The 27744-nt window shown below is 38.2% G+C and overlaps 1 protein-coding gene and 1 long non-coding RNA gene across 2 annotated transcripts in view; one reads left to right on the plus strand and one right to left on the minus strand.

Moving 5' to 3' along the window:
* The window catches only part of meltf (melanotransferrin), a 45417-nt gene extending 18448 nt beyond the window's left edge, over nt 1-26969 (minus strand). The window contains exons 1-8 of the mRNA XM_061883591.1: nt 26720-26969; nt 23550-23704; nt 20306-20405; nt 18540-18725; nt 18249-18405; nt 8760-8827; nt 4103-4290; nt 49-214 (exon numbers count right to left, since the gene is read on the minus strand). Coding sequence (XP_061739575.1) covers nt 49-214; nt 4103-4290; nt 8760-8827; nt 18249-18405; nt 18540-18725; nt 20306-20405; nt 23550-23704; nt 26720-26768 — 1069 coding nt within the window. The 5' untranslated portion in view covers nt 26769-26969. The remainder of the gene's footprint in view (nt 1-48; nt 215-4102; nt 4291-8759; nt 8828-18248; nt 18406-18539; nt 18726-20305; nt 20406-23549; nt 23705-26719) is intronic.
* LOC133540735 (uncharacterized) lies at nt 14612-16548 on the plus strand. Its single transcript, XR_009803706.1, has 2 exons — nt 14612-15161; nt 15270-16548. It is a non-coding gene; the product is annotated as an uncharacterized LOC133540735 (long non-coding RNA).
* Nucleotides 26970-27744: the final 775 nt, after the last annotated feature.

Below are 27744 nucleotides of genomic sequence, written 5' to 3' on the forward strand. Positions count from 1 at the left end.
CTACTTTATATATGGTATTTTGGAAAGAAAGCATGGTTAGATATGTACCTGGAATTTTACAGTCCATAGCGCTCATGGCACTGTAATAGAATCGACCCATCCACTTCTTAGGGTCGTCATACTCAGCGCTCTGAAACATGACGGAGGACTCAGAGAAGAGTAATGTTCCGTCTCCATAAGGCTTGGAGGAAAACATGTTGAATCCAGACTTCTCCTGCACACAGGGAGGACTTTGTTTCAGTCCAGAGGAAATAGACATCACAACACAGACATGGATATTGTTTGCAAAACAGTGCTAATATGACTGATTATATTGCTAATTAATAGTGCTTTCAAGCGATTCATTAATTATGATTTTAGTTAATTCACCAATTTTTTTCTTTTTTTGATTTCGCCTAATTTGAAAATCCCTCAACTTGATATGTTCTAATTGAAATTCATTACATCCTTATTAAGATAGGTGTTCAAACAACAGAATTGGCTTTCTAAGGTATTAAATGTTTTTAACAGACTTGCTAAAATAAAACATCAGGTCTATATAAATTGTTGAAGTTAACGTAAGAACCATTTAATATTGAATGTTAAACTTGGTGCTTTTCGTCTGCTTTAGATAACATAAAATTAATCAAACAGACATCAATCACAATGCAAGCATATGTTACCAGTATTGTTTAAAAAACATATTTACCAAATAAATATCTATGTTTGTCACAATTACATGATAATCATCGCAAAAGGGACATTTTGGCTTTGATTGGCTTTCCTAATTGTCAATCACATATTTCTCATGCATGCACACTTTTTACAAATTTTGATTATTTATCATGTATTTAGCGACAAAAAATTAATCTATTTATTTACAAGTTTCAATTTAATTTTGTCCACTGGCAAAGAAACAGCCGTGCGACTCATGACATGCACTGCGATTTAAACAACATTCTCCTCCATGCTATGTGCTCTGATTTAAATAAAACATACATCATTGTACATTTAATATGTCACTATATTGATGCACGGATGTGTCATAATAGTTTCAAGTCAGGTCAGCTTAATGTGGGTCAAAACACAACCAGAAGTGACGCCATTTCTCCATAGCTTGTCTAATTTCTTGAATTTTACGGCCGTCATGCCCACTAAATATGAGTGGTGGTCAAGCTAGCTCTGTTCTCAATGGGTTCTAGGCTCCATTTAGACTTTCTAAAAAAAAAAGCCCTATCATGGCGTTCTTTTCAGCGGTACGAATGCTTTAAATTGCAAAAAGGATAAACGTTACTTCAAAGTTCCCGAGAGGTTATCAAAAAGAACAGAAGAGTGCAAGATTTTACGAAACAACAACGAGAAAAGCAAGCAGCTCACACTCCAGTCTAAGGGAGGACAATCAAAGAATGCATGAGTTTTCAGTGATCACGTTGTTAAATGTTTGTTTGACATAATTTTAACGTTGTTTATTTCCCATTTTAGTATTACCTTGATATTATTTGGATTAAACAAATGTTTGCTACAAGTGTTTCGAAAAGCATTAACTCGGCGAATCTAAAAAAAACCCCAAATGTGAGCAAAACCTAAAAGAGTTAAAGTACCAGTAGAATAAAAAACAAATTGCCTCCATATTGAAGCTATTATATATTATATCTCTGCTGTATGACAACAAAAGACTTACAAAGTTTGCGAGTAAATAGATATGATCAAAATAGTATCATTCTCACAGAGATTCCCGAGCCATTTTGAGAGATAATGAGATAGCCAGACATGTGATCGTGTGACATCGAGATAGGAACCTCAGATCCCTTCCCCACCAACAACAGTGCAAATCATTCAGACTTTATGAGAGCCAAAGATTACTTGGGGAAAAATTATGATCATAAACTTATATTGTTGATCCTGAATATAAGGAGGATGAGCTACAAGTTTTAGAAGCTCTTCGAAACAGATCAAGCTTTAGTGAAACACTAAGCAACATGTAGCCGTATTGCTAAGTGCTCAACAAGAAATACAAACTACTTACTTCAATGACGACTTATAGGATGTCCAAATTGTCCTGTTTCTATGAAGAATAATCATGATGCACACAAAAGGTTAACAAAGCAAAGTCTGCACCGTCTTAGGTTGTGTGTGTTTGTCTCTATCGCCAGGTATAAATTGAATGTTACACGGTATTTTCACATACTTTACGGATTTGTAAATATAATTGAATATGGTTTAATAGATACAATGAAACAAAATTAAGCATAAAGTCAACTTGTTTTTGTACTCTACTGGTACTTTATTTGTTTACCAATGCCAGCAATCATAAATTAATCTGTCAGCACATACACAATGTTGACATCTATAGTTATATTTTGATAAAGACGGGGGGGAAACATGTTACTTTTAAAATGTGCAAAACCTTACCGGAGCAAAAACAATGTGTATTTATCCAAGAGAGTCTTGATACCAATTTCCTCGACCCCGCTACACACAAAGTAGTTGTAAAACTCCATGCTATTTCAAGTTCCCATCTGTTTTGTCACGTAGAATGGTGTGTGGAGCGTAACAGTTCGATATGTCTGAGAATCCTATATAATCCGTGATATCACTCGACAAATATTTTTTTGATTAAGTATAGTGAATATAAATAGTTATATTTTTTTGCTGTTATCTGCTTTTTGCAAGAAGATTTAAGACTCTTGCTTGGTTGACCACCACTGGACTTTTCAGTACAAGTAATAGAGCTATGCACGTTACTCTATGAAAATAAATGTATTTTCTACTCAATGCTAAAAACTAAATATTATTCAAACATATACAAACCATAAACACTTTTCTGATACGTCTTTAAATTCATTATGAATATCTTATACTCTTTGTTGGATACAATTTGCAACATACTATCTTCGTGCTGCATGGCGGTAGTGTTGTTGCTCTCAGTCAAACACAAAAAGAGCGCGAGACAACTCGCAGGCATCCAGGGTCAGTAACGTTAGTGATTGAAAATAAATGAACACAATTACAAAATATAACTTGCTAAATAGGACGGTATCTAATATTAATTTGTTATTTATCGTCTAAATAACACGATAATTTGACATCCCTACTTTTTACCAAACAAAGTGAATACATATAACATAAGATGAAACACAGCTCCCACAAATAGTTCAGAAAACAGTGAACCATCTTATCTCACCAACCCACAGACTGACTTATTAACGTCGACATAAGTGGTTGTCCACCTATTGAAATTAAGCATTATTTGCACATCTTCAACATTTTCCAGGACACAAACCCACCCCAGTGTGTGTCCAAAGGCACAAAACGGGGGCCACAAAAACAGTAAAAATGTAAGCAAAAAAACAGTAAAAATGTAAGCAAAAAGACGTACCGTAATAACAAAAAACCTGAAATGTTGATACTAATAATTAATCATAATATGTTTTGTATTCCAAAATACAAAACTGACACAAAATTTAATTTTCAAATATTTATAATATCATTTTCAGAATATGTTTTACAGAACGTTTTCAAGCTGCTTCCTGACCGTCTCTTGCGCCTTTTTCTGGGCAGTCTTTTTTATGTGCCTCCACTTCGACAGCGTCTTCCGGTACACTTAGATATTTGCTGACGTCACAACTGGGAAAAACGTCACAAGTTCTTAAAATTCCGAACGGCTCCTTTGGAAGGAGTATGAAGGAAGACAATATTGTTTTATAAATGTCTCCACCATGGTGCCAATAGCTAAGAAAAGTTGGTTTTACATAATGAATCCCCTTTAAAGGGCTGATTAAAACAAATTTGATTTATACGTTTTGGTGTCTGCTGGTGTTTTGGATATTTTTGTACCTACGCCAGGATGTTGACGTTTGTGCATACATATATACGTATTTATTTGGTTTCTTTTTCTTTTTTAATATGATATTGTAGTGACAGGATTATTATATATGGTTCAAGTCTATTTGTCTTGCTGCAAGCCCTATAGTGATTTCTCTGCAAGCCTCCTTCTGGTGACGAAACAGTCTAACAATCGTGCCTGCATGCAAAAACAAATACTGCAATAAGATTGCAGTGATTTTGTACAGTATATTTGTTAAGGATGAGGCTGTGACTAGTGTAATTGATTTTCACCTACCAGTCCTTCAGTCAGCATGTTAAACACCACAGAGGGAGTGATGTGATCGCCAACCACAATGCCTCGGAATGGAACACGGACCAGATTGCACGCTTGCCACTGATTGACAGGAAGTCTTCTGCCATCACGACACAACAGCTCATAGTCTGATGAAATGAGATTTGCTGCCCAGCTGGGGGGGCCTTTACCTGGTGAAAATATCAAGTGGTCACTTATGGCGAGAATAACAAATACTAATAGTATATACTCTGTGGACAAGTATTGGTATTGCACAATTAGAAAATTAACATGTAATACATTTAACAAGAAAAATACATCTCTAGATAAAAAATACTGTATCAAAAACATTACGGTAAAATGTATTACAAATACATAGTTTTATTAGCGTCCGCACGTTATGTAATTGTTGCGGTAGTCTAGTTGATAAGTTAGTCTGTTAGTTAGTTAGCAACATAGCACAAAAAAAGTTAAGGCCGGTTTTCATGAAATTTTCAAGAAATGTCCAAAATAGGACTGTTATGGCTGGTTTCTTTCACATTGTCTTACATCTACGCTCCGAGCGTCTACTTCTGTCTGTAGGCATGTGGCCCCACCTCCACCCACAGACGCAAAGACAGTGAACGACTGACAAGCAGCTTCAAATCGCTCAAAAGATTATGGGCACATTTTGATTAAACTTAATAGGTATCCCAGAAACTGGATAGGGATTATATTTTGAAGCTGATCAGGATCACCGACTGGGTTCAGGTCTTTTTACAAATGGGAGGTAGGGCCTGGCGGTGCTTTCTGTTGTCCAAGTGATTTCCTAGTTAAGTAATGTAGTCATTAGGGGTGTGGGAAAAAAAATAAAATTAATTTGAATCGCGATTCTCACGTTGTGCTATTCAGAATTGATTCCGTTTTTTTTTTAAATCGATATTTTATTTTATTTTTTTATTTTATTTTATTTTTTTATTTTTTTATCAATCCAAGAAAACAATACAAAGCAATACCATAGCAATGCAATACAATTCCAAAACCAAACCTGACCAAGCAACCCTCAGAACTGCAATAAACACAGCAATTGAGAGGAGACACAAACACGACACAGAACAAAGCAAAAGTAATGAAACAAAAATAAATATTATCAACAACAGTATCAAAATTAGTTATAATTTTAGCATAGCAGTGATTAAAAATCCCTCATTGACATTATCATTAGACATTTAGTATTCTCCCGTATACTAAAGTATTGTCCGATCATTACCTTATAAAATTCGAGGTTCAGACGCATGTTCGTCAAACTAATAATAATAATAACTGCTATAGCAGCCGCAACATTAATACGGCCACAACGACAACTCTTGCTGACCTACTGCCCTCGGTAATGGCACCATTCCCAAAATATGTGGGCTCTATTGATAACCTCACTAACAACTTTAACGACGCCCTGCGCGAAACCATTGATAACATAGCACCGCTAAAGTTAAAAAAGGCTCCAAAAAAGCGCACCCCGTGGTTTACAGAAGAAACTAGAGCTCAGAAATGATTATGCAGAAAGCTGGAACACAAATGGCGCACGACTAAACTTGAGGTGCACCATCAAGCATGGAGTGATGGTTTAATAACTTATAAACGCATGCTTACCTTAGCTAAAGCTAAATATTACTCAAATCTCATCCACCGTAATAAAAACGATCCTAAATTTTTGTTTAGTACGGTAGCATCGCTAACCCAACAAGGGACTCCTTCCAGTAGCTCCACCCACTCAGCTGATGACTTTATGCAATTCTTTAGTAAGAAAATTGAAGTCATTAGAAAGGAGATTAAAGACAATGTGTCCCAGCTACAACAGGGTTCTATTAACACTGACACGATTGTATATACGGCGGATACTGCCCTCCAAAATAGTTTCTCTCGTTTTGAGGAAATAACATTAGAGGAATTGTTACAACGTGTAAATGGAATAAAACAAACAACATGTTTACTTGACCCCCTTCCTGGGAAACTGATCAAGGAGCTCTTTGTATTATTAGGTCCATCAGTGCTAAATATTATAAACTTATCACTTTCCTCGGGCACTGTTCCCCTAGCATTCAAAAAAGCGGTTATTCATCCTCTTCTTAAAAGACCTAACCTCGATCCTGACCTCATGGTAAACTACCGACCAGTGTCTCACCTTCCCTTTATTTCAAAAATCCTCGAAAAAATTGTTGTGGAGCAGTTAAATGAACACTTAGCGTCTAACAATCTATGTGAAACCTTTCAATCCGGTTTCAGGGCAAATCACTCCACGGAGACAGCCCTCGCAAAAATGACTAATGATCTATTGCTAACGATGGATTCTGATGCGTCATCTATGTTGCTGCTCCTCGATCTTAGCGCTGCTCTCGATACTGTCGATCATAATATTTTATTAGAACGTATCAAAACACGAATTCGTATGTCAGACTTAGCCCTGTCTTGGTTTAACTCTTATCTTACTGATAGGATGCAGTGTGTCTCTCATAACAATGTGACCTCGGACTACGTTAAGGTAACGTGTGGAGTTTCCCAGGGTTCGGTCCTTGGCCCTGCACTCTTCAGCATCTACATGCTGCCGCTAGGTGACATCATACGCAAATACGGTGTTAGCTTTCACTGTTATGCTGATGACACCCAACTCTACATGCCCCTAAAGCTGACCAACACGCCGGATTGTAGTCAGTTGGAGGCGTGTCTTAATGAAATTAAACAATGGATGTCCGCTAACTTTTTGCAACTCAACGCCAAAAAAACGGAAATGCTGATTATCGGTCCTGCTAGACACCGAACTCTATTTAAAAATACAACTCTAACATTTGACAACCAAACAATTAAACAAGGCGACACGGTAAAGAATCTGGGTATTATCTTCGACCCAACTCTCTCCTTTGAGGCACACATTAAAAGCGTTACTAAAACGGCCTTCTTTCATCTCCGTAATATCGCTAAAATTCGCTCCATTCTGTCCACTAAAGACGCTGAGATCATTATCCATGCGTTTGTTACGTCTCGCCTCGATTACTGTAACATATTATTTTCGGGTCTCCCCATGTTTAGCATTAAAAGATTACAGTTGGTACAAAATGCGGCTGCTAGACTTTTGACAAGAACAAGAAAGTTTGATCACATTACGCCTGTACTGGCTCACCTGCACTGGCTTCCTGTGCACTTAAGATGTGACTTTAAGGTTTTACTACTTACGTATAAAATACTACACGGTCTAGCTCCATCCTATCTTGCAGATTGTATTGTACCATATGTCCCGGCAAGAAATCTGCGTTCAAAGGACTCCGGCTTATTAGTGATTCCCAAAGCCCAAAAAAAGTCTGCGGGCTATAGAGCTTTTTCATTTCGGGCTCCAGTACTCTGGAATGCCCTCCCGGTAACATTTCGAGATGCCACCTCAGTAGAAAATGTAAGTCTCACCTTAAAACTCATTTGTATACTCTAGCCTTTAAATAGACTCCCTTTTTAGACCAGTTGATCTGCCGTTTCTTTTCTTTTTCTTCTATGTCCCACTCTCCTTTGTGGAGGGGGTCCGGTCCGATCCGGTGGCCATGTACTGCTTGCCTGTGTATCGGCTGGGGACATCTCTGCGCTGCTGATCCACCTCCGCTTGGGATGGTTTCCTGCTGGCTCCGCTGTGAACGGGACTCTCGCTGCTGTGTTGGATCCGCTTTGGACTGGACTCTCGCGACTGTGTTGGATCCATTATGGATTGAACTTTCACAGTATCATGTTAGATCCGCTCGACATCCATTGCTTTCCTCCTCTCCAAGGTTCTCATAGTCATCATTGTCACCGATGTCCCACTGGGTGTGAGTTTTCCTTGCCCTTATGTGGGCCTACCGAGGATGTCGTAGTGGTTTGTGCAGCCCTTTGAGACACTAATGATTTAGGGCTATATAAGTAAACATTGATTGATTGATTGATTTATAAAAATTTAAAAAAATAACAATTGTGTCACAGTGGCTTACACTGGCATCGCATCTCATGAGCTTGACAACACACTGTGTCCAATATTTTCACAAAGATAAAATAAGTCAGATTTTTGGTTAGTTTAATAGTTAAAACAAATTTACATTATTGCAATCAGTTGATAAAACATTGTCCCTTACAATTATAAAAGATTTTTACAAAAATCTACTACTCTGCTTGCATGTCGGCAGACTGGGGTAGATTCTGCTGAAATCCTATGTATTGAATGTATAGAAAATCCTTTTAAATCGGGAAAAAAAATCGTTTTTGAATCGAGAATCGTGTTGAATTGAAAATAAAATAGATTTTGAATCGAGTTGTGACCCCAAGAATCGATATTGAATCGAATCGTGGGATACCCAAAGACTCGCAGCCCTAGTGGTCATAATGTACAACATTTACCTTTGAGAGTATACTTTTATGGTTTCCCCGTCAAACACACCATTAGCAACTTCTCCATATTTTCATGGATAAATGTCTGCGATTTAGAAATTATTTTACCATCCACGGCTGACGTTATTGAATCATTCTACTCCAGAATGGTACAGACTAGCAGTGATACAATCAAACTGCTTTGCCAAGTCAGCTACACAGTCAGTCATGTTTTTCAAGCACTTGTAAGCTGAAGTACTACTGGAAAGTATTTATCGGACTTCTCATTTAACTAAATCATTACCATCTGTATTCTCTTCAACTGTTGTGTGTTTGATGAAGGCAACGTCTCCTACACCTTCAGCCATACACCTGATTGGGCCAAACAAAAACATGATTAGGTTAAAAACAGTGGATTTTTTTTTGTAGTAGAGTGATTATACAGGAGTTCAAATTAATTAAGCATCAAATGAAATTAATACAATTATTTTCTATTTTGTTGGGTTGTTTAACTAGCAGTTAAACAATAAATTGCAGATATGATAAATTAGAATTCATTTCTTCCATTAAAATAATTGAATATTAAATTCCATACATTATTTTAGTTTTCTTAATGGTTTCCAAATCTGGAAATATGTTATTGAAACTATGCATAAATGCATACTGTTCAGGAAGTCATGTACAATTTAAGTTTTGTCCGACTTCCTTGGTAGCATTTTGAGTAGATTTCCAAATTGTTTAACTAAACCGGACCATATTTTATACAGTATTTTGTGAATTTTGAAAAATGTTTTAAAAGCAACTGAATAAGATCAGATAACATAATGAATGCTAAACACTTCAAGAGGATGTAAGAAGATTAATCTCATCTTGGCTTGTGCATAATAATGCTGACGTCAAACATGCAGTGTGATAAATGTTGGTAAAAGCTACTATTTTTTTATTCAGCTGTACGTACTTGATGTGACTGGCTAATATTGTTTATTAATTTTTTGACCGTGCCTGAGAAAAAAAACTAGCAGTGATGTTTGTCTTCAAGAAATATATTTAAACATTGTGTATTTTTTTCCAAATATATAGTGTCATGCTTTTAAAGAAGGTGAGCCATGGAGGGTTTTGTTTGAACTCCACAGTAAAAAAAAAAAAAAAACAGCCTCCACGAAAGAACATCTTGAAGACAAACTCAAAAAGCAGGTTACACGCGTGACTGTTATTATTAGGGATGGGATTGGCATTGAAACACGGCTCCTGGTGCATATTTAAACGGTGGGGACTGGACCAAAAAAGGAAGAAGTTATCTGTGCCTTATTCTACTGATAATTGAATTCAGACTCATCCACCTGCACCTAGTGCTCTGCGAAGATATTCTACGAGTAACGTTTTGTCAGGAGTGTGGAGCACATTAAAATGTAAACTAAAAGAGGCAATTCCTGAAGGAATTGCATGTGAATGCTCCAATGCTGAAGTTGAACTGAAATGCTGACAGAAAGAAGTATGAATCTAAGAATAGTTTGAATGTCGGAATAGTTTAAATGTTGAAAAGCTGACGCTGAACTGAAATGCTAATGAAAAGTCGGATGAATGTAGAAATGGTTTAAATGTTAAAATTGTTTAAACGCTGACATAGTTTAAATGTTGGAATGGTTTGAATGTTGAAGAGTTTGAATTTCCAGGGGAACCGTAATATGGTTTAGAAGTTGGGAAAGTGTTAGTTTGAATGTCAAGGATAAGTAGAATATGTTGATGTTGGAATGGTTTGAATGGATTGAAAAATGTGAGATACGTGCAACTTGGAAAAATGTCCCATTCCTTTCATTGGAAACTTTCTGGAAATTTGGGAATTTTGGGAAAAGTGGAATTGTTTTGAAAATGATTTAGGAGCATGAATGTCCTGAATGAGCTAAACTGGTTGGTGTTTGAATTGTTTGAATCAGTCAAGACATGTAGAATTAGTAACAGTTTTTAATTGAAAAATCCTGGAATTTCGGGAAAACCGGGAATTTTTCTAATTTTTTAACGAACTTGGTTTTTGTCCTGAATTTGAAGAGTGTTTTGACGGTGGAACAGTTGAATTGGGTTGAACAATGTGAAAGGAGTAGTGGAACTTAAGAAAATACAGGAATTCCTGGAAAGTTGTTTAATGTGGAAAAATGTTAGTTTGTATGTCCAGGATGAGTTGAATGTGTTGAACATGGAATGGTTTGAATCGGTTGAAGAATGTGAGAATTGTGAAACCTTTAAGAATGTCCCATTGATTTCAATGGGAATTTCAGAAACATTGGGAATTTCGGGAAGAGTGGGAATTTTTTTTTTAAATGGTTAAAAACTTGAATGGTCTGAATGAGTTGAAAAGGTTGGAGTTGACATTTTTCCAATCAGTTAAAAAATATTGAAGTAGCAACATGTTGAACAGAGAAATAGTATTACGGAATTCCTAGAATTTCGGGAAAACTGGGAATTTTTCCAGTTCAAAAAACAACTCTGTCTTTTTTCCTGATTCAGAAGAATGTTTTGACGGTGGAACGGTTGAAAAATGTGGAAGGAGTAGTCGCCAGAATAAAGGGTGGAAATGGGGCTTTGGAAAAGCAGGAAATCTGGAAAAACCTGGATTTTTTTTAACTTGGTGGAATGTGTTGAAGGTGGAATGGTTAAAATAGGTTGAAAAATGTGGAAATAGTGAAAGATTGAAAAATGGCCAATTAATTTTGAATAGGAAAGACATCCTAGGTTGAATGGCATTTGCTTTATATAATATTTTACCCCAAATGTATCCTGGCGACATCATGCTCTGTCACTGATTAGAATATGAAAAAAAAACATTTCCCTCTAGACTTGTGGTGGCTGCGTGGCGGACATCATTACTACATACAGTGCAAAGCAGAAGAGCTTGAGTCCAAATCCAAGTCGTGGTTGAAAATTTCACTTTTTTTTATTTATTTATGTTTTAATTATGTTAAAATTGTTTAATATGCTAAACTTCAGGATATTATGATAAAGAAAGTGGACTGTTACACAATTATGCTGATTAACAAATACTTTAAATGAGTGATACCTAGTCATAGCTAAATTGAAGCTTTTGTTATTCTGGAAATTCATTGTGTTGCTCATGGTAAAATAATTGATATGGTGCCGGGATACCCAGGATTATAGCCTTTCAAAGTCCCTCTTGGGCAGCCAATTTTTGACCTCGGTATTTGTCAAATCCTAGTTATGGCCCTTCTTCTGACACGGTCTTGTTCACATACAACCACGTCAAAAAGTTGCGTGTCATGTTGTAAAGTACGTAAAATTAATTGTACTCGTAAAAGTCACGGCAATATAACGTTGTTTTTCCTAACGCTGCTTGTTGGTGATGAACGTCTTGACAGATGCACACACGTCTGACGTTCTTTTTAAGAAAAACATTTTTTAACCCGCCAACATCCATTCAACATCCACTTGTCCCTTTTGCGGCAGCAGACCCTTACAACACTGTTAGCACCGCGGCGCTAGGCTAACCAGTAGCCACAACAACACAACACTTCCTCATCATGCACCAATGACGTTTAAGGTTGCATTTAGGAACACCCGCAATTATGAGCATCAAACATGACAAATCAAGTAAGTCGTTTTTTACACGCTCTATGTTCTGTTTTGCTGCAATAATACAACAAATTGTTGTATCATATTTGTAAATGTAGTACTCATTTAATTTATAAAAAAAATATATATATTTTAACGACAAAATAGAGGAAAACACAAATAAGCCACGTGAGCTCTGGAAAATTCTCAACAACCAGCTTCCTGGATGCAGCCAGAAACTTAAAACCAAAATCACCAATATCAACATCGAGGAGGGTGACGCCCTCATTACAGACAAAATGGAGGTAGCAAGCAGACTTAACACCTTTTTCACCAGCATAGCCACAACTCTCGTTAACAAGCTGTCCCATCACTCTGGTCGCTTTGGTGTAGAACATATTAAAGCCTTCTACAGAAAGCTAGGAGTAGTCAACAACAATTTCAAATTAGAAATGGTCTCAGCTAACGAGGTGCTTAATAAATTGAGCGTGCTCCACCCAAACAAGGCCACGGGCCTTGAAAATATCCCCTCCAGATTCCTCATGGACTCTGCCACCACCATTGCCCCAATATTAACACATATAATAAACCTCTCAATCAAACAAGGCCAAGTAACCAAGGATTTCAAGATAGCAAGAGTAACCCCGCTTTATAAAAAAGGAAGCAAATTAGAACCTGATAACTACCGACCTGTTTCTATCCTCAGTTCGAAAGTAATGGAAAAAATAGTTTATGAACAGATTGATAGATACCTTACTACTAATAAACCGATGTACAAATTCCAATCCGGCTTAAGAACTAACCACTCCACTGACACACGCCTTCTCAATCTAACCGACCACATCAAACATGAGGTGGGTGCGGGCAAATACTGCGGCATGGTCATGCTGGACATTCAGAAGGCCTTTGTCACAGTTAACCACACTGTACTGTTGGACAAGCTCAGAGCAATCGGATTCGATAATACCTCATCGAGCTGGATGCAATCTTACTTGGAGGGGAAAAAACAGGTGGTAGAGGTGAACAGCACCGTGTGCCCTCCCCTCTCAGTAAGCTGTGGAGTCCCCCAAGGCAGTATACTAGGACCTTTACTGTTCCTAATATACGTAAATAACATGCCATCAGCACGCCACTGTGAATTGTTCCTGTTTGCGGATGACTCGACACTGCTGGTATCCGGCAAGGACAAGTCACAGGTGGAACAAATCCTCAGTGCTGAACTCCTTAATATTTGCACCTGGCTCGCTGACACAACAAGCTATCCATACACTTAGGTAAAACGGAATCCATCCTATTTGGGTCCCATATCAACCTTAAGAATGTCGGTGACTTCACTATACAAGTGGGTGACATTGTTATCACTAGGAAAGATGAGATCACCTACCTAGGTTCCATTCTCGAGGCTAATTTTTCCTGTGATAAAATGGCCACCAAGGTAATCAAAAAGGTCAAACAAAGAACGAGATTCCTCTAAAGAAACTCCTCTCTGGTCAATAAAAGCAACTTGAAAATTCCAGCGGGAAGTCTCATTCAACCCTTTTTTGATTATGCTTGCACCTCCGGATACCCTAGCACCTCCAAAACCCTCAAATCTAGACTCCAAACATCCAAGAACAAGCCACTCCGGTTACTTTTAGACCTCCACCCCAGATCACACCTCACTCCAACCCACTTCTCCAAAGTGGGCTGGCTCAGGGTGGAGGACAGAGTAAAACAACTTGCACTGAGCCTAGTCTATAAAATCTGCTACACCTCCCTGATACCGAAGTACATGTCAAACTACTTCCTTAATGACCGCCATAACAATAACACCAGGGGGAGCTCTACAAACCACGTTAAACCCAGATTCCGATCCAACAAAGGTCTTGACTCATTCTCTTTCTATGCCACATCAATGTGGAATGCACTCCCAACAGGTGTAAAAGTAAGTGCATCTCTATATTCCTTCAAAACCGCTCTAAAACAACACCTCCAGGCAACTTCAACCCTTTACTAATACCCTCCTCCATTCACATCCCATCTCCCCGGATTATAAATAACCCAATGTAAATAATCCAATGTACTTCTAATGTATATACTTGTTCTTATGCTATATGAACACACTATGTTCTCTGCTCGCTGTACATATCCTACTAAGTAAGACCTACATGGTTTCAATGTCCATTTCTCTGTTGATGCAATTGTTGATGACTGATATCAACCAAAGCTCCTCATCCCACCCCCCGGATTGTAAATAATGTAAATAATTCAATGTATATGTGATGGGACACAAGTAGGGGATTTTATTTTTTGTTTGTTTAATTGCCATGCAAGTTTTATAGTGTTTTATTGCTGTGGATTTTAAATGGCATGTTTTTATATTACTAGGATTTGATTATAGTTGTATTTGCATGTTTTATATTTTAGAAGTTGATTGTATTTTGAATTGCAAGTTTTTACATTTTAGAAGTTCATTGTATTTTTAATTACATGTTTTTACTCCTTGTGGACCTTGCTGGTATTTTAAGACATTGCCCCTTTTAGCTGGTTGCCCCTAACAACCAAAGTGCCAAATCAAACGGCATGGGAAATTGGACCTACCTGAGGAGCATTAGGACTGCATGTTTAAAAGGAGCAACAAGAGAAGGAGTGAGACAGGCAGGGGCGAGAGAGGTTGGATGAAGGATCGACAGAGGGAAACGACAGGCTTTGACGACAGGAGAGAGGGGACGGCAGGATTCGGCAGGTTCTGGCCGCAACGGGGAAGAATCTGCGGCTTGGCCGAGAGCGACCGGGTAGACGCACGCAGGCTGGGAAGGAACCCCCGGACCACGCAGTAAACCCCTCAGGCTACCGGAACGAACCCCAAGAAGTCAACAACAGGCAGGGGCAGAGGAAACTCTGCCGCCAAAGTAAGTGCCGTGCGTTGTGGATCTGTGGGCACACCCAACTGCCTTTGGCTGTGGGCTTGCGGGCTCGTGCGTCGTACGCTGGCTGTGTGGGTCTGTGGACAGGGGGGCGATTTGGACCCAGAGACCTGCGGAGACCCCCAGAGCGACCAGGAGGCGGAGCGGGACAGGCACGGCCATGTGGGTCCCGCGAGTGACTGGAGACTGGCGAGGAGAGTGGGCGTGCCTCAACACTTGGACGTGGAACTACAGCAAAGGTAGGGGAAACTCTGCCTTGTGTGTAAGTGTGACGTCAGCCCGGATAGCGTCTCCGTAGTTGTAGATTTTATCTCCATGGTCTGCCTCCCTTTTTAATTTTTGTGCAGGAGGACGCCGAGGAAGGGGGCGGAGTCAAGATACCCACATGCCTGTCGGCCCCTCGCCCATCACATTTGTACCATCAGGTATTTTAGTATCAACAACGTGACTGTTTTTTTAATGTATTGTAGCGTCCCGGAAGAGTTGGTGTCGCAAGGGGTTCTGGGTATTTGTGTTGTTGTGTTTCTGTTGCTTTGCGGTGCTGATGTTCTCCCGAAATGCATTTGTTGTTCTTGTTTGGTGTGATTCACAGTGGGGTGCATGTTTGTGACAGTTTTGGTGTTGTTTTTGCGGCCACCATAAGTGTGACCTGTGGGGCTGTTGATAAGTACGCATTGCTTTCACTTGCGTGGGTGTGTTCAAATTTAACATGATCATTAAAGATGTTAATATTTGTACAACGTGTCAGCATTTCATGATGTCTTTAAGCAGAGACTTTCTAAGACTCTCGTCCAACGCTACAGTGTCATAATAAATTGTGAACCGGTTATACATCTTTTCTTATTTTGGGCAGCTGGATCTCACTACTTTGGGTTCTTAATATTTATATTACCAATTTTTATTGGTTTTAAGTAACATCTGTGTCAGATTTTAATATTTTTACCACTCGGGACCATTACATAAATACAATCATGTTTAACCTGCGTGATGACTGTATTATGCTGATAGTATATATTTGTACCATGAATTGATTAACCTGGACCCCGAATAACAAGTTTAAAAACTTATTCGGGTGTTAACATTTAGTGGTCAATTGTACGGAATGTGTGCTGAACTGTGCAATTTACTAATAAAAGTATCAATCAATCACTGAAGTATTTCGATTACTAGTCCGTTTAATTTGATTGTCACAGAAGTCCATGAAAATAAAGTCATACATTTTTTTCTACAAAAATGTGCAGGTTTAAAAATGTTTTACATACTGGTTTGGGCACGTTTTAAGTACTTTTTTTTAAAATATCAATTAGGTACTGGTATCGGTTCAAATTTAAACAATACCATCCCTAATGATTATACATTAAGAAAAGTCAGTGATACAAGAAAACATCCATTCATTTTCTACCGCTTGTCCCTTTTGGGGTGGCGGGGGGTCGCTGGAGCCTATCTCAGCTGCATTCGGGTGGAAGGCGGAGTACACCCTGGACAAGTCGCTACCTCATCACAGTACAAGAAAACAACTTAAGAATAAACTGTTCCGTAAAAATAAACAAAGCAGAAACAATGCAAACATAAATTACAGTATGCACTGGGAAAAAAAATACATGTATGAGTATGTAAATAGATCGACACATGTACTAATTGCAGATGGCACAGTTTAAATAACTTTACAAATATGGTTCTCGAGCCGCATGCAGCTCTTTAGTGCCACCCTAGTGCATGCTTGCCACCAACCTTGAGACCTCCGAATTCGGGAGATGGGGTGAGGTGGGCGGGGTCGTGGGTTGGGGCGGTCCGGGGGTGAGGGTAAGGGGGGAATAGTATATTTATAGCTAGAATTCACTGAACTTCAAGTATTTATATATATATATATATATATATAAGTATACATATATATATATATATATACTTGAATTTCAGTGTTCATTTGTTTACACACATACACACACATAACACTCCTCTACTCATTGTTGTATTGGAAGTACAATGCTTTGCAGCCAGTAGCACAACCTTTGAAGGAGCATAGGTATGGGCAGCATCTGTAAAATTTAATTTGCATGAAAGGAGTGAGTTTATGGTTGAATTGTCCATCCTTGTTCTATTCTCTGTCACTATCTTTCTAACCATGCTGAACACCGTCTCTGATGATGCATTGCTGTGTGGCAAGCACAAAAGTGCCTTCATCAAATGCACCAGAGTCTTGAATCTTCAAAATATCCCTAGCATACCTCTTCCCCTTCGAGCTGTCCTAGATGAACTGAAATTCTTGTTTCCAATAATTTAAGAAATTGCAAGCGTACTTCTTTTTCTTACTGGTCATCGCCATGACTGTCTCTTCTTCGTTTTTCTGCTTCATCTCTGTTATGTTTTTGGACATTACTACTGCATGATGGGAATCCGGATGTTGTGTGTCATTGTATTAACATGCCGGCTGGAATTAACACACGCTGAGAAATAGCTCCGTGCCTGCCTACTTTATGGGTTATAGATAAACCTATGGATAACAGAGATGTACTGTATATAATGGTCTCCTTCTTGTTGTGTGTGCAGTTGCGCACTGAGCTCCAAAAGCCATAGATGTTATAACGTGACTGGGCCGGCACGCTATTTATAAGGACGAAAAGTGGATGTGACGACAGGCTGTCCTCACTCAGGTCTGGCTGGAAATCGGGAGAAATTCAGGAGAATGGTTGTCCCGGGAGATTTTTGGGAGAAGCACTGAAATTCGTGAGTCTCCCAGAAAATTCAGGAGCGTTGGCAAATATGCCCTAGTGGCTTGTCTCATGACACATTATCTGTATTATATGTATTAACTGCATTTCAGATAGTTGTTTGTATAACATATTGTTCCAGACCACAGCAAACATTACCTAGCTTGCCAAAGATTGTCATAAATCTATTAAAAGAAGAAAGCCTGCCGTTTTTTTTTAACTTGGACACACACATCTATACCTTTGGCCATTAAAAGCCAGTCATTTCCAGGAGTTATCGCACCTTCCGAGTAACCTCTGGTTTGCTATTGGTTTCTAAAGTTGTAAAAATGTGTAGAATAAATATTAAATTTCAACAATTCTGTCAACAAAAATTTGCTTTAGCCTGCAAAACATAGTCATTTTGATAGTAGGCTATTATAGCTATTATAGACACTTACGTCATGTGTTGCCTTTATTATAACACTTATATGAGACTTTTTTATTTTTTGCGGCTCCAGACAGTTTTTTGTATTTTTGGTCCAATATGGCTCTTTCAACGTTTTGGGTTGCCGACCGTTGCTCTAACCCTAAACCTTTGCCCACAGAAAGTTGTACATGACAGGTGTTGCATATTACCTGAAAGCTCCTTCATAGCTGTAATATTGCTCGTTGGTGCTCTTCTCGCATTTGTGTTGTCCTTGTCGATCGCCAATGCACAACTGACACAGAGAGGCGGGGTCACCGGCCTCATTTGCTCCAGGAACACAGCTGGCACTGAAAAACTGTGCCACACCTGATCACACACACACACACACACACACACACACACACACACACACACACACACACACACACACACACACACACACACACATCATTGCTTGTGTCAGTTTCTGCTATGTGTTCAACAATGAGGAGTTTCCACACCTTGCGAGATGTTACAGCCCATGACAGACATGTAGCCCTGGTCGATGAAGTAACCGATGGGCATATTCCAGCCAGCTGTGCGTCCTTTCCCAGTGTGGCAGCTCTTTTTCCCCGCCAGGTTATTGATGTTGATGAAAGAATTGGCCTTTTTCACGACAGCGACTGCAAAGTAGGACGCTCCGGTACCTGCGGTGACGCAAACACGTCACAATCAGGTCAGGATGAGTCATTAATACCGGAACACATTTGCTGCTTATTAGAGATAAAGATGTTGAAGCATGAGAGCTGTAATAATTAACATATTCACAGAATAATGAGTTGTGCAGAAACTGGTCTTTGTTAAAGACATTTGTCAAATATTAAACTATGTACAGTAAATGTATGTATGTATATACATTAGGGTTGTACGGTATACCGGTATTAGTATAGTACCACGATACTAATGAATAATTTTCGGTACTATACCCCCTCTAAAAAGTACTGGTCTCCCACAAGTCGTCGTTGTCATGCAGACGAGCATGGTCGGCAGTGCACAATCACAGATTTTGGTGTAATAACTAAAGATAACGGTAAACTTATAACACTGAAACACCCTCAAGAGGTGCTTTAAGATAAGGTAAACATGCTTCACTACACACCACAACCATGGCAATGTATATGATAATTAAAGTCTATAGTAGACAAGAGTTCATCCATTTCGATGACTAACATCCATTGTAATGATGCGAAGTACAGGAGCGTGTCTAGTCGATACTACTATGATTACATCAATATTTTTTAGCATCACAAAATCTTTTTTATTTTTATTTTTTATTTATATTATGTTTATAAACTCAGGAAATATGTCCATGGACACATGAGGACTTTGATTATGACCAGTGTATTATCTTCTAACTACTTTGTATCGGATCGATACCCAAATTTGTAGTATCATCCAAAACTAATGTAAAGTGCCAGACAATAGAAGAATAAGTGATTATTACATTTTTACAGAAGTGTAGATAGAACATGTTAAAAAAAAATAGCAAGAAGCTATCAACAGTAAATGAACAAGTAGATTAATGGTTTATTTTCTACCACTTGTCCTTTATAATTTTTTACAAATTAATAGAATGATAAATGACACAATATGTTACTGCATATGTCAACTGCTAAATAGGAGCCTTTGTTTGCTTACTTACTATTAAAAGACAAGTTGTCCAGTATATTTAAGGACAAACTTGCAATAAGAAACATATGTTCAATGTACGGTAAGATTTTTCGTTAAAATAAAGCCAATAATGAAATTTTTTGTGGACCCCTTTATTTAGAAAAGTGCGGAAAAGTACCGAAATACATTTTGGTACCGGTAACGGTAACAAAATATTGGTACCGGGACAACACCAATATACACATATGCACAACCAAAAAATGCTTATACACTCTTAACTCCTGAGGACTTCATTCTGGCAGGCAGAGCTACTACATTGTGACGACCTTAGAGGGTTAAAGTACTTAGTAAGGGTCTCATTTAATAATGGAAATATGTTATATTGTCCAACTTATATTTTATTTCTTGTTTTTGGTGTGTATTTTCTTTTTTCTTATTTGTTAGTTTAATTTCCTCTTGTTGTACCTTTGAGGGGTGGTTCATTGCGAGTTTTTATCGGTTGTTACATGAGTCCTATTGAATTGTAAGCATATTTTCCCCAATAAAAATACCTTTTATTTGTTTCTTCGCATCCTAAGGTGACGCAATAAAGTCCAAAGCAAATGGTGACACTTACGATCAGCCTTCGATTCACTGGCAGCTATCTTGAATGAAGTGCTCTTCCCCAGGTTGTAGATGTCCGGAGCAAACATGGACAGTGCATCTGCTTCCTTTCTCTACAAGTGTAAGCAAATGTTATGCACTTTGTTCTGCATCTTTCTACTCTTTTTCGGCCAGGTTGAATTGTGTGTAAAAGTGTAAATATGGGATGCACTGCTATGTAAAAAACCTAAAACCAGTGAAGTAGGCACGTTGTGTAAATGGTATATAAAAACAGAATACAATGATTTGCAAATCGTTTTCAACATTTATTCAATTGAATAGACTGCAAAGACAAGATACCTAACATCATACTTGCCAACCTTGAGACCTTTGGGGTGGGGGGCGTGATCGGGGCGGGGCGTGGGGCGTGGTTGGGGGCGTGGTTAAGAGCGGAAGATTTGATTGATTGAAACTTTTATTAGTAGATTGCACGGTACAGTACATATTCCGTACTATTGACCCCTAAATGGTAACACCCCAATAAGTTTTTCAACTTCTTTAAGTCGGGGTCCACGTTAATCAATTCATGGTACAAATATATACTATCAGCATAATACAGTCATCACACAAGTTAATCATCATAGTATACATGTAATAGAGTGATTTATGTTGTCTGTTGCCATCTCCTTGTGAATGCTGGCTATAGCGTTATGGGGTTGCTTTTTGATTGGCCAACGATTTACGTGGTGTTGCGCACCTGAATGCAAGTGAGTGAGTCTGTTCTGAAGCCCACAGTAAAGAGACGTACCTTCATCACCTCGCCTGGTTATTGACTCCAACCCAATATATTACATAATACATTGAATTATTTACATTATTTACAATCCGGGAGGTGGGATGAGGAGCTTTGGTTGATATCAGTACTTCAGTCATCAACAATTGCATCATCAGAGAAATGGACATTGAAACAGTGTAGGTCTTACTTAGTAGGATATGTACAGCCAGTAGAGAACATAGTGAGTTCAGATAATATAAGAACAAGTATATACATTAGAAATGCATTTGATTATTTATATTAGGTTATTTACAATCCGGGGAGATGGGATGTGAATAGAGGAGGGTATTAAGGTTGAAGTTGCCTGGAGGTGTTGCAGTGCATGTACAGTAGATGGCAGTATTGTCCTGTTTAAGAGTGTCACAACAGTGACTGCTGTTGTTGTGTGTTGTTACCGTGCTGGGAGGACGTAAATGAAACTGCCTAACAATAAACCCACATAAGAAACCAAGAACTCGCCCTCGATCATTCTACAGTTATTGGGCAGACACGGGAAAGTGGACGTGAAACCAGGCTGTCCAGACGTGAAACCAGGCTGTCCAGGCTGGAGGGGGCGTGGCCTCCAGCTCCGCCTGAATTTCGGGAAATTTTCAGGAGAAAATTTGCCCTGGGAGGTTTTCGGGAGAGGCGCGGAATTTCGGGAGTCTCCCGGAAAATCCGGGAGGGTTAGCAAGTATGCCTAACGTTCAAACTGAGAAACGTTGTTCCATCAATCCATTTTCTATCGCTTACTCCTTTAGGGGACGCGGGGAGCGCTGGTGCCTATCTCAGCTACAAATGGGCAGAAGGCGGTGTACACCCTGGACAAGTCGCCACCTCATCGCAGGGAAACGTTATTTTTTGCAAATATTTGCTCATTTGGAATTTGATGTCTGCAACATGTTTCAAAAAGCTTGCACAAGTGGCAAAAAGACTGAGAAAGTTGAGGAATGCTCATAAAAGAGGTAAACGGGCTAATTGGGAACAGGTGGATGCCATGATTGGGTATAAAAGCAGTGTCCATGACAGGCTCAGTCAGTCACAAACAAGGATGGGGCGAGGGTCACCACTGTGTGAACTAATGCTTGAGCAAATTGTCGAACAGTTTAAGAACAACATTTCTTAATGAGCTATTGCAAGGAATTTAGGGGTTTCACCATCTACGGTCCGTAATATCATCAAAAGGTTCAGAGAATCTGGAGAAATCACTGCACGTAAAAGGCAAGGCCTTGACCTTCCATTCCCTCAGGAGGTACTGTAGTGTGTAAAGGGTTCAGGAACACTTCAGAAAACCAGTGTTAGTAATTACAGTACGTCGCTACATCTGTAAGTGCAAGTTAAAACTCTACTATGCAAAGTAAAAGCGATTTATCAACATCCAGAAACGCCGCCAGCTTCACTGAGCTCGGGCTCATCTAAGATAGACTGATGTAAAGTGGAAAAGCGTTCTGTGGTTAGAGTCCACATTCCCAATTCTTTGGGATAAAATGTGGACGTCGTGTCCTCTGGACCAAAGAGGAAAAGAACCATCCAGATTGTTCTAGGCACAATGTTCAAAAACCGGCACCTGTGATGGTATGGGGGTGTATTAGTGCCCAAGGCATGGGTAACTTACACATCTGTGAAGGCACCATTAATGCTCAAAGGTACATACAGGTTTTGGAGCAACATATTCTTTTTCATGGACACCCCTGCTTAGTTCAGCAAGACAATGCCAAGCCAAGTGTTACAACAGCGTGGCTTCATAGTAAAATAGTGCGGGTACTAGACTGGCCTGCCTGTAGTCCAGACCTGTCTCCCGTTGAAAATGTGTGGCGCAATATGAAGCGTAAAATACCACAACGGAGACCCCGGACTGTTGGACAACTTAAGCTGTACATCAAGCAAGAATGGGAAATAATTCCACCTGAAAAGCTTCAAAAATTGGTCTCCTCAGTTCCCAAACGTTTACTGAGTGTTGGCAAAGCCATGTAACACAGTGGTAAAAATGCCCGTGCCAACTTGTGTTGGCACATTGTGTTGCTGCCAATAAATTCTAAGTTAATGATTATTTGCAAAAGAAAATTAAGTTTCTCAGTTTGAACAATAAATATATTGTCTTTGCAATCTATTCAATTGACTATAAGTTGAAAAGGATTTGCAATTCATTGTTTTTTGTTTTCATTCATGAATGACACAATGTGCCAACTTTACTGGGTTTGGGTTTTGTATATTGTAGTGTGTATGTTTAAAATAAATTGTCTGTTCAATATGAACAAAACATTTGTAGGAGGAAATCACAATTTTCTTGCTCGAAGACATGTTAAGGTGAAAGTGCGCCATATGAGATGGCGCTCACTGACACAGTACATTTCATAACATCATTATCTTGGATCTAATAACTCTTGTACCACTTTCACCATTTCACTGGTAGTAGTTTGCCCCCAATAAAAGCCAATAATAATGTCACTAGTCTGGATTCAACCTGCAGTTTCTGCACACAGTCTTCCACCGTGGCTCCATGGACACAGCTGAGGGACGGCCGGATGGAGGTTTCGGCAAAAGCGAACGACATGTCCTCACATTTCTTCTGCTCTGCGTCTGAGATGGTGCACCATCTGATGCTGCTCTGACACAACACTGAGGGAAGAGATAGAATAAAAAATAAAAAAAATAACATGAAATTAAAACAAAAACTTAATTGTAAAATAAATAATATGGGGAACATTTACAAATGCCCCTAAAAAAGCCGCCCTTCCATCCATCCATCCATTTTCTACCGCTTGTCCATAATGGGGTCGCGGGGGGTGCTGGACCCATCTCAGCTGCATTCGGGGTATACTATTAACTACAGTTGAAGGGCGGCCTTCAACTGTAATTAATAGTAATAATCATATTAAAATGCATTTACTTAATGACGGATTTTTTTTTTTTTTCTCTCATTTAATTTTCCCTGTTTTTCAACGAACCCGTCCGTGCATACTGGTCACTACAGAGGACTTCTGTTTGTACCAGTATCAGAGGTGTCCAACATTTTGTCCAGGGACCTTTTGCGGTCCCCAGCTTGCGTTTTGTAGGCCCACAGCACAATGTAGAAAACAAAAAAACTAAGTAAAAATGTAGGAAAAAAGAGAAGAAAGACAAAAAAGGTAATGACAAAAAGCTGACATTAATACGAAAATTAGTTCTGTCAAAGTTAATGCGATTAATCACAAAACCTCATCGCATTAAGCCATGTATAATTGCAGATTATTTGTGTAATTTATTTTGACTGTACATTCGTCTTTACCTTAACCGCAGATGGTTACCTGAAAGCCGACTGGTGTGCTCACTAATACATTTGCTGCAAAATAAACTTTTTACATAAAACTGTGAGCAAGTTTTGAACAAATAACTGGTATGCATTTAAGTAAAATATTAAATTAAAAAAATACATGTGTATGATATCCTGACAATAAAATTGTATTTGTGTCAAAATGTTAGGGTGAATTTTAGTTAATTTACAGTAAATTATGCATGCGAGTAATTGACTGCGATTAATCCCAATAAATCCAAAAATATAAAAGTGTGATTAATCTGGTTACAAAATGCAATCAATAGACGGCATTAATTAAAATACTTTGTCATCTATAACTCATCATGGATTGTTAGCTGGAGCTGTGCTGCCATGTATAGCATCGCTCTGATTTTGTTGTTTTTTGTTAACATTTTCACTGTAAATCAACAAATTTAGGTCATTGCAATGAAACCTGGTTTTAAATCTGAGTGTAGTAACATTTTGTAGAGTCATATCATGTTTATATTTGAAGTCAGGAGGCTCAAGTAATGTTTTTGCAGTACATTTGACAGCATTGAAATGTGTTAAAATTAGTGCTGTCAAATGATGACATTTTTAAATCATGCAGATGCATTTACCTGATCACTGACAATATAACGAACCGGGCCGCCTCACAGGTTCTAATTTAATAATAATAAATTGTGTGATTAATATGCATACATAAATTTTAGTTTCTTCAAAATAGCCACCCTTTGCTCTGATTACTTTTTCGCGCACTCTCGGCATTCTCTCGATGAGCTTCAAAAGGTAGTCACCTGAAATGGTTTTCACTTAAAAGGTGTGCTTGAAGCTCATTGAGAGAATGCCAAGAGTGTGCAAAGCAATAATCAGAGCAAAGGGTGGCTATTTTGAAGAAACTGGAATATAAGACATGTTTTCAGTTATTTCACCTTTGTTTTGTTAAGTATATAACTCCACATGTGTTCATTCTTAGTTGTGATTGCTTCACTGACAATTTACAATGTAAATAGTCATGAAAGTAAAGAAAACGAGCATTGAATTAGAACCGAGGTGTCAAAGTGTTTTTTATTTTTATATTGCAGTTATGTTTGGTCCGCCCGATTATAGCTGAGCTGAGTTATGTTTGGCCCCAGAGGGCTGCTTCCAACAGTGCATATTATTATTACACAATTTTTTTGATACACAATTTTATTAGTGGGTTTTTAAAAAACTAAAATGTAAACAAAATGTGGTAAGTTGCAATCATTTCACCCCAAAATGTAATGTTTATTACTGTAAATGAAAGAACAGTACTGCTGTTTTTATGGTTAAAAAAAGCAGCTCAGCTGACAGAAATGTACTGTAAGTTTTTACAAGTGTTTTTTCTTTTACTGTAAATTAAAAAAACTGCAATTTTACAGTAACATTTTGACGCCTGAGCTGCTAGTTTGTTTGTTTGTTTGTTTTTACTGCAAATCAACAACTGTAAATTTTTCGGTGTATTACTGTAATTGCCAAAACGGCACTACAGTAAAAAAAAGTTCTGTTTTCTTCATTTAGAGAAAAATACTGTAAAAACCACAGTAAATTTCAAAATTTTACCCTGAAATCTATTACTACTTTTACGTTGCACCATTTGATGGATAACTTGCTTTGAAATCATTATTAAAAGTATTTATTTCTATTTAAAAATGATTTGAATGTTTGATCAGATATTTTTGCATTATTAGACAATATTTAAGTTGACACAATTTGCGATTACATGGAGTACATATATTTGTTTTCTCCCAAAATAGAAAGAGAATACATTTAGTAAGAAAAGTTATAGTACTTTATTGATACATATTATTTCCAGGCTTTGGAGGGCCAAATGAAATGAAGTGGCCTTGAGTTTGATACAGGTGAATCAAAACGTGTGTCCAAACTTTTGGCCTTTTAGAATTAAACAATATTTCATATCCGTTTCAATCTATTACAGCTGCACTTACAAATATTGTAACGTTCAAAAGAAACCCTATTGAGGAGGTATTTAATTACAAAGTTTTACTCTTGACCAGGAGCATTCATTTAAAGCCCATACTAACAGTGTGAAGGAGATCTGAATGGGTTTCTTATCGGTTTAAATAAAGGTTGTGAAATTAACATTGTGTTTTAACTAACACATTGAAAAAAAAATTTTTCCCTGAAAAAATGCCGTTTCATTTTTGTTCATGCTGAGTTAGTATAATAGTCATTATAACTGGTTCAATAAAGGGTTAAAGAGCAAAAGTGTCAGTCCACTAACTTATAATCTGATTTCATTATGGAACAAATATGAATGCCTTTATAGTCCTTTGATGAGTGTTTTCATACAAATATTGAGTGTGAAGGCATCTTACCGGCGTGTAGAAGTAAAAGAAGTGCTGCTGCCGTGCTCCACATGTTCATGATCACGTACTCCCTGTTTCCACTCTGCTGACTCTTCAGCCCAAACACAATTTTATCTCCAAGACAGAGGGCAAAGTTCTTATATGATGCTCAGCAAAATGTACTACTTATCTTCGCATTATGCAGAACTCACAAGACTGAAGAGTACTATAAAAATGTTCCACCTCACACGTCTATGCCAGCGTTGCCTCGAGTGTGAACAGAGACGTCTTTTATAGTCCTTACCTGTTTTCTTCTCTGTGCTGCGGCTGTGGGACTTTTCCACTGGTGGACACTCAGTGACCACCATTGACTCACTCACTGTGTGTGTGGGAACAGTCCAAGTGTCAGACACTCATGGTGACCATACTTACTCAGGTTTGGCTAAATTCACTATCAAACATGTCATATTCAATGTTTATTTTCAAATAAGTAAATTCACAACCAACTTATAATAATGATAAAAAGCATTCACACATCTACAAAACCCAAAACCAGTAAAGTTGGCACGTTGTGTAAATGGTAAAAAGAAACAGAATACAATGTTTTGCAAATCCTTTTCAACCTACGTTTATATATTCAATTGGAAAACTTTGTTATTTTTTGCAAATATTAGCTCATTTGGAATTCGATGCCTGCAACATGTTTCAAAAAAGCTGGCACAAGTGATAAAAAAGACTGAAAAAGTTGAGGAATGCTCATCAAACACTTATTTGGAACATTCCACATGTGAACAGGCTACTTGGGAGCAGCTGGGTGCCATGATTGGGTATAAAAGCAGCTTCCATTAATGCTCAGTCATTCACAAACAAGGATGGAGAGAGGGTCACCACTTTGTGAATAAATGTGTGAGCAAATCGTCAAACAGTTTAAGAACAACATTTCTCAATGTGGTATTGCAAGGAATTTAGGGATTTCACCATCTACGGTCCGTAATATCATCAAAAGGTTCAAAAAATCTGAAGAAATCACTGAACGTAAGCGATTATATTACAGA

Source organism: Nerophis ophidion, linkage group LG22 (assembly GCF_033978795.1).
Source record: "Nerophis ophidion isolate RoL-2023_Sa linkage group LG22, RoL_Noph_v1.0, whole genome shotgun sequence".
Taxonomy (NCBI): domain Eukaryota; kingdom Metazoa; phylum Chordata; class Actinopteri; order Syngnathiformes; family Syngnathidae; genus Nerophis; species Nerophis ophidion.